Source organism: Triplophysa rosa, linkage group LG10 (assembly GCF_024868665.1).
Source record: "Triplophysa rosa linkage group LG10, Trosa_1v2, whole genome shotgun sequence".
Lineage (NCBI taxonomy): Eukaryota > Metazoa > Chordata > Actinopteri > Cypriniformes > Nemacheilidae > Triplophysa > Triplophysa rosa.
Window position 1 is genome coordinate 7,286,767 of NC_079899.1, and position 7,904 is coordinate 7,294,670.

Consider the following 7,904-nt stretch of genomic DNA (forward strand, 5'->3'; position numbering starts at 1 on the left):
TAATCTATAATGAATACATTTGTGACAATATTTGTGTGGAATAATGATAAGTGAAAGTTAAAAAAAATACAATTGAAGAGAATCTTTATGGTATGTAGATGCAACCCAAACTGCAAAAGATACTGGCAGCAGATTAAATTGAATAAAAAAAAAGTTTAATCGGCTGAGTATTTGCAATGTGGTCTTTATTGTATGCTTGAAGCTAATCCACCTTCTTGACCCAACCATCCCCACCTCCCCCCACCAAAGAAACAACATGTTCAAATCTGTAAATCTTAAAAAAAAACTCAGATGCAATAAGATTAATGTCATTTACTCTAGAATACAGAAAATCGTACATGATCTTAATGTAAATGAGAATAAAATCTCTAAACCCCTCATTTAAACAATGATCCCTCCAGTGCCCTCTAGATGTTAAATGCTGATTTTTATGTTTTAAATGTGAACAGGTGCAATATAAACAGTTTTTTGTCAAGGGTTATGGAAAACTGTACGACTGTGTCGACTTGCTGCACAGTAATACACTGCTCTATCCTCACTAGATATGTTGAATATGGATAGAAATGCATCCTCTTTAGCATGTCCTTTGATGCTGAACCTTGTTTTCAAATGTGTGGGTTCTGAATACTGGAGCATTCCAATAAGCTCCAAAGAACCACCGCTGCTGTTCTGCTGATACCAGTACATGTATGGATAGTCGTTATCACCATGACGACAATGTAGCATTGCCTCTTTCTGATCTACTGTCACAAGAAGATGTTCAGGAGACTGCTGTATGATGGGAGAAGAGACAACACAAACTACAAAACGGTGAACAGGAGTGCACATCTATTCATGTAAACAATTGAACTCAGTTTGGAACTGAAGATACTTACCAGTTAACCAGAAAGTAGGTATTATGGTTATAATAATCACACTGGTCATGCTTCTTACTGTTACACCAAAGCAACAGATGAAATGAAGACTAAAAGAGAAGAAATCGGTTTCAGTATCTATGTTTGTTTCTTCCGGGGTCATATGAAATGGGAGGTAGAGACTCTTGTTCACCTCATTTGACTGGGTTGCCAACCCAAGAACAGATGTGTCATGATGAGGGAGGGGTTGTTAAGTGTTTGCTTGTGGTAAGATACTCCACTCAACTTTATTTATATAGCGCTTTTTACAATTTTCATTGTTACAAAGCAGCTGTACATGAGACATATTGACTATAAGCAAAACAATTAAAGTTGTAAAAATAAGAATGGTGAAAAAAAAAGGTGAAGACAGACATACCCACATACAAAAACACTCCACACACAATATGCACACGTACTAACACACATAGACATAGACACACACACGGACGCATGCACACACACACACAAACAAGCACGCACGCACACACACACACACACAGACAAGCACGCACACATGCACGCACACACACACACACACACACACACACACACACACACACAGACACGCACAGCATTTAAGATAAAGGAGAGAGAAACACAGGTCAAATTTTAAACAGATTATAAATTCCTACATGCAATATTAATTAAGTAAAACTTAAAAATTATAATTCTAAAGCAGCCCCCCCAGCCAGGCAGATAGTGCAAAAACAGTATGCAAACGGTGGCGAGGAACCCAAAACTCCAATCGAGAAAAAAACCTCAGGAAAACCCAGGCCCAACCAGGGGATTCCAGTTCCCCTCTGGCAAAAGCTGCTGCCTCTGCACAAGCTCGACAGTGCTTGCACAACAAGGCTAAATAAAAATAAATAAACTTACTAATAAGGTAAATTATAGATTTCAGGTTATCATTAATAATCTAATAGCATTTGAAATTTTGTAGTGAAGACGTGTCAAGTCGTCGCGTCCTTCTTTATCCAGCACTATCATCTCAGCTCTTGTCAGGTCACCGCTTCTCATTCTCCGCTCTACCATCAGGCCTGGGCATGAACTGCATCCTGCTCACTGTGGTAACCTTGGAACATATAGAAGATTCTATACCTTCTTAGGTCATTCATTAAACCAAATAAGCTCACTTTGTGTGGAGCCCATGCCATTTTATCTTAATTTGCCCATTTATAAAGTCCTCATTTTGTTTTGGAGTAGGCTGTTATGTTTAATTGTTTAAAATACACAATATTTTCCACAGATCATTAACATTATTACAGCACCCGTCTTTCCAGTCTGTCCATAAATCTCTCTATACTGTAGTTACAAGGCAAATTCCAAATAGGTGTAGGCCTACCTTGTAGTGTGCTTCAGGAAGAGAAACATCACATGAAAAGTCTTTTCAGATAACATCATCTGTGTAATTGTCATGGTCCTGCCTCATTGTCCTTGATTTCCATGTCGAGTGGCAGGATCTTGACAGATCCCTTATGTTTAGTGTGAGAAAGTCATGGTTTGTTTACCATTGACATGCCATGTGCTTTCTCGTGTCTCGTCATTGGCCCCGCCCCTCTCGTTTCCCGTATTGTTTTCCTGCCTTGTCTCATGTTCCTCACCTGCCCCTCGTTATCTTCCTTTGTCTGTCTTCTTATTTAATTCCCGTGTGTTTGCTGTCTTGTGCGGATTTATTTCACTACGTGTACATCCTGAATTTCATGCGTTTCGTGTGAGTTTGGCGAGTGTTGTTAGCCCTGTGAGTTTTGTGTGTCACGTGAGTTTTCTGTGCCTAGTGAGTTTTCTGTGCCTTGTGAGCTTCGTGTGCCCCCCTTGCCTTGTTTGTTTATTTGGTTTACCTTACCCTGCCCTGGACGTTGTGTCGTGTTTTGTTTAGTTTCTTTTTGCCCCATTGAGGGAAGTGTTTTGTTTCAAGTTTTGTATTTTAGTTCGTTCCTGTCTGCCACCCCCTCGTTGGTATTTCCTTTGTTTTCTGCTTAATAGTCCTTGTGTTTAACCCCTTATCCCCACCTGCCTGCACTTGGGTTCTTCTGCCACGCCAGCCATGACAGTAATCATATTGCACGATTAAGATGTGATATTATAAACTGTTTAAAAAAGGTACATGCACACAATATCTGATACATTACACACACAAAAAAAAAACTACACTAACATTCATCCGTCTTAGGAAGGCAGTACAAAGTTCAAAGTGAAAAAAATGTGTATCTCTTCAACATGGAAACAACACATGACTAAAGCAGCTCAATCTTGCAAAATGATTTAACTCTTTTTCTGCCAAAGATCCGATTTTCCAGCATTTGACACAATGTTGCCCCAACCATTGACAAGTTCCACGTTTTCACTGTTATACAGTAGGGTGTGCTGTTACACATCTTCTGAATGAGTACAGCATCCAATGATTCCAAAATAAGACATGCTCTTTGTTGTCACATGGATAATCTGTTGTCTTTTGGTTTAGTCTTCAGCCTTTAGATTTTTAATCTTATAAGGTCATGACACATCACACTGTGACATGGATCTAAAAAAAACTTGGGTACGACATGTATATAGACTGTACGATGATGACACCAACTGAATCATTACAACTCAAGCTAGTAAAAAAAGCTTGTGAAAAAAGTGTTTTTGAGAAAAAAAACATTTGGCAGCTATTCAAGACACTTCTTTGCCCCCCTCTTCCCCCACCCACTTCATCTTTGACTGCTGAGGACTTTGCTGACTTTTTCACTGAAAAACATCATCCATCAGCAAACAATTTTCAGCACATCAGACCTCACCTCGCTCTCACCATCCAACTTGGCAATACCACAATCACTCCTTACAAAACAGCCAGGAACCTCGGAGTCACATTTGATGACCAGCTTTCCTTCAATGATCACATTGCAAAGACAACGCGGTCATGCCAATTTGCCTTATTTAACATTAGAAAGGTTAGACCCTATCTCACTGAGCATGCGGCACAACTCCTTGTCCAGGCCCTTGTAATATCAAGGTTGGACTACTGCAATGCTCTCCTTGATGGTCTTCCTGCAAAGGCTCCCAAACCATTCCAACTGGTTCAGAATGCAGCAGCACACCTCGTCTTCGAAGTGCCAAAAAGGGCTCATGTGACACCCCTTTTCATCTCTCTCCACTGGCTACCGGTAGAAGCCCATATCAGATCAAGTCACTAATGCTTGCCTACAGGACTATCACTGGATCTGCACCGGCATACTTTCACACCCTCCTACACCCCATCTAGAACCATGCATTCTTCAAAAGAGCGGCGTCTTGTTTTGCCTTCTCAAAAGGGCAGTAAATCGCTTTCCCGCTCATTCTCCTTCACAACTCCTTCCTGGTGGAACATTCTTCCCAACTCAGTCGGGTCAACCACATCTCTCACAACATTCAAAAAACTACTTAAAACCTAACTCTTCTGTGAATACTTGACAGGCAAAAGAAGAAAAAGGAGAAGAAAAAAACTGTTACTCTTTCTCTCAACAGGTATTGTTCTGGCTTTTGTGAAAACTAGTAACTTGGTATTAGCACCTATTGTATTATTGCTCCTGTATGACATATCGCTTTATTGCTCCCTGAACTCTCTGTAAGTTGCTTTGGATAAAAGGGTGTCTCACATCCAAACCTGTCTCACATCCAACTTGGAAGAACCCCATCTTTAACAGCAAGGTGTCAGGATCTGGGACTATTGTTTCTTGTTTTTTGCCACTAGAGGTCACTGTTTCACTTGTTGTTCACATTAGCGTCATTGTCTTCACCTGTGCCTCATTTCTCCCCAGTGTATTTAAGTTGACCTTTGTTCTCTGTCCTGTGCTTGGTGTTTAAAGTCCAGTAGCCTACCTTTCGAGCAGTCACTAGATTTTTCTGGTATGTCTTCAGTCTCAAGTTTCTTTTGATATGTTTCTTTTTCAAACCTTGGACATTGTGGATTTTTTTGTTGTACTTATTGAAGATCTTTCTGTTTGACTCATCCCGATTGGATTACGTTTGTTTTCTCTTTTTTTTTTGGATATACCTTCTCATCCCGATTGGATTACCTTTGTTTTCTGGATTGTTTTTTGGAACCTTTTTTTATTAAAAAGAAAAAACTTATTCACCCCTAGTCCTCTTGTGTGCGTCTCTCTCTGATGGGTTCATCATTTCCCCTGTGGCTCTGTGGGAGATAAGTAGTCTCATACAGGAAGTGTTGAATGCCAAACACTCACAACTGTTGGCCGACATCACCACTTCGATCCGCCAGATCTTTGACCGGTTACCTCTTCCTCAAGCCACCTCTCCAGTGTCCGCCACTGTCTCTGTTCCTAACCTTCAAGCACCCACCCCCTTTGCTGAACCACGCTTACCTCCACCTCAACGCTACACTGGAGATCCCAGCGCCTGTCGTGGATTCCTGACGCAGTGCTCCCTCAGCTTCGAGTTACAGCCCTCATCCTTCCCCTCAGACAGAGCGAAGATCGCTTACCTCATCACTCTTCTCTCTGGTAAGGCCCTCGCCTGGGCTACGGAATTTTGGGAGGTCCAAAGCCCGTTTTGTGCAAGCTACACTGCCTTCGAGAAGGAATTCAGGAGGGTCTTCAATCACCCCATTAGTGGCCGATAGGCGTCTAAACGACTGTTGTCTCTTCAACAGGGTGGACAAAGTGTTGCAGAGTACGCCATCAAGTTCCGTACCGTTGCGGCAGGAAGTGGCTGGAATGACGAATCGCTCATGGTGTGCTTTCAAAATGGTCTTTCAGAAGCGCTCCAGGACGAGCTGGTTACACGTGAGCCGTCTACCACTCTCGAGTCCCTCATTGACCTTGCAGTCCGGTAGGATAACCGTTTGAGAGAGAGGAGACGGAGCCGCCGGTTGTTCGTTCCTATTGCCCCCCCCAAGTAAACCAGAGACATTATCACAGTCCCCAGATATTCCTGAACCCATGAACTTGGGTGGTTCCCGTCTTTCCTCATCTGAACGAGACCGCCGTATGAGGGAGCGGTGTTGCCTATACTGTGGCCTTCCGGGACATTTTCGTTCGGGTTGCCCTGAACTCTTGGGAAACGCCCGGTCCCGTACAGGCAAGGAGGGACTGTAACGGGAATAACCCAGATGCCTCCTTCCTCCAATTCAGGACTGTACCTTCCTGTCACTCTCACCTGGGGTAGTCGCAAACTCCAACTGAAGGCCTTAGTAGACTCAGGGGCTGCTGGAAACTTTATTGATCTTTCTCTAGCCGAAGGACACAAGATCCCCTCTGACCATCTTTCCAATCCCCTTTCTATTACTGCCGTGGATGGTAGGCCCTTGGGTTCTGGAAAAATAACCCATCTTTCCGCCCCGCTAAGGCTATCCATCCAGCGACACCAGGAAGAGCTACAGTTCTACCTGATACACTCCCCAAAGTTCCCAGTTATCCTCGGACACCCCTGGCTTCTCAAGCATAACCCTCAGCTAGACTGGTCCTCGGGCACTGTCTCCAGTTGGAGTCCCGCATGCCGTCTTACCTGTCTCACCCTAGAAAATCCTGACCCTGCTCTCGAGTCCCCTGAGTTCCTAGACCTGTCCCGAGTCCCGAGCCACTACCACTATCTCAAACAGGTATTTAGTAAGCGCAGGGCCACCTCCCTACCGCCTCACTGTTCTTATGACTGCGCTGTGGATTTACTGCCAGGCACATGTCCCCCCCTAGGGCGCATATTCTCCTTATCCTCTCCCGAACGTGAGGCAATGAAAACCTACATTGAGGAGGCTCTAGCTGCAGGGATCATCCAACCATCTACCTCCCCGGCTGGAGCTGGTTTTTTCTTTGTGGGGAAAAAGGACGGAGGATTACGCCCCTGTATTGATTACAGAGCGCTCAACAAGATCACCATCCGTAACCGCTACCCCCTACCTCTCATGGCCACAGCCTTCGAGCTACTCCAAGGATCTTCCATTTTCACCAAGCTTGACTTGCGTAACGCTTACCACCTCGTGCGCATTAAACAAGGGGATGAATGGAAGACTGCCTTTAACACCCCGACTGGGCACTACGAGTACCGGGTCATGCCCTTTGGCCTCACCAATGCCCCCGCTGTCTTCCAGGCCCTGATTAACGATGTTTTGAGAGACATGCTCAATCAGTTTGTATTCGTTTATCTTGATGACATCCTGATTTTCTCGAGTTCCCTCCCACAGCACATAGAGCATGTTAGCAGAGTCCTCACCCGCCTTCTGGAGAATCATCTCTATGTTAAACCAGAGAAATGCGACTTTCATGCTGCCCGAGTACAGTTCCTGCGGTACATCATAAAACCAGGCCACATTCAGATGGACTCCAAGAAGATTCTGGCAGTTAAAGACTGGCCTATCCCTACCTCCGTTAAGGCAGTACAGCGGTTTTTAGGCTTTGCCAACTTCTACCACAAGTTCATCCTCAATTTCAGCTCTGTTGCAGCCCCTCTGTCAGCCCTGACCAAGTGGAAGAACACGCACTTCCAGTGGAGCTCCGAAGCTGAGCTGGCATTTAATGAACTCAAGCGTCTTTTCACCTCAGCACCCATTCTCACCCTTCCCGTATCTAACAAGCCTTTCGTGGTGGAGGTGGATGCTTCGGACGTAGGAGTGGGAGCAGTGCTCTCTCAAAGAGGTGATGACAACAGGCTTCACCCATGCGCCTATTTCTCTCGCCGCCTTACACCCTCGGAGAGGAATTACCACGTGGGAGACAAGGAGCTACTGGCAGTTAAATTAGCTCTGGAGGAATGGAGACACTGGCTTGAGGGGGCCAGACATCCTTTCCAAGTACTAACTGACCACAAGAACTTGGAATACATCCAACAAGCCAAAAGACTCAACCCCCGCCAGGCACGCTGGTGTCTCTTTTTCAACCGTTTCCAATTCATCCCGTCTTAACGTCCTGGTTCAAAGAACCTCAAGCCTGATGCCCTGTCTCGAGTTTACGCCAACAATAACCAAGAAGGTCCTATCACGCCTATTATCCCCGAGTCTAAAGTTGTGGCTCCTATGAGGTGGGAGGTGGAATCAGCCGT

The 7,904-nt window shown here is 44.5% G+C and overlaps 1 gene segment (V, D, J or C); it reads right to left on the bottom strand.

The window, feature by feature from the left end:
• Nucleotides 1-471: 471 nt before the first annotated feature.
• LOC130560351 (Ig kappa chain V-III region PC 2485/PC 4039-like) lies at nt 472-1,123 on the bottom strand. The segment is given in 3 exon segments: nt 472-800; nt 876-964; nt 1,048-1,123. Coding segments are annotated over 3 exon segments (459 nt in total).
• Nucleotides 1,124-7,904: the final 6,781 nt, after the last annotated feature.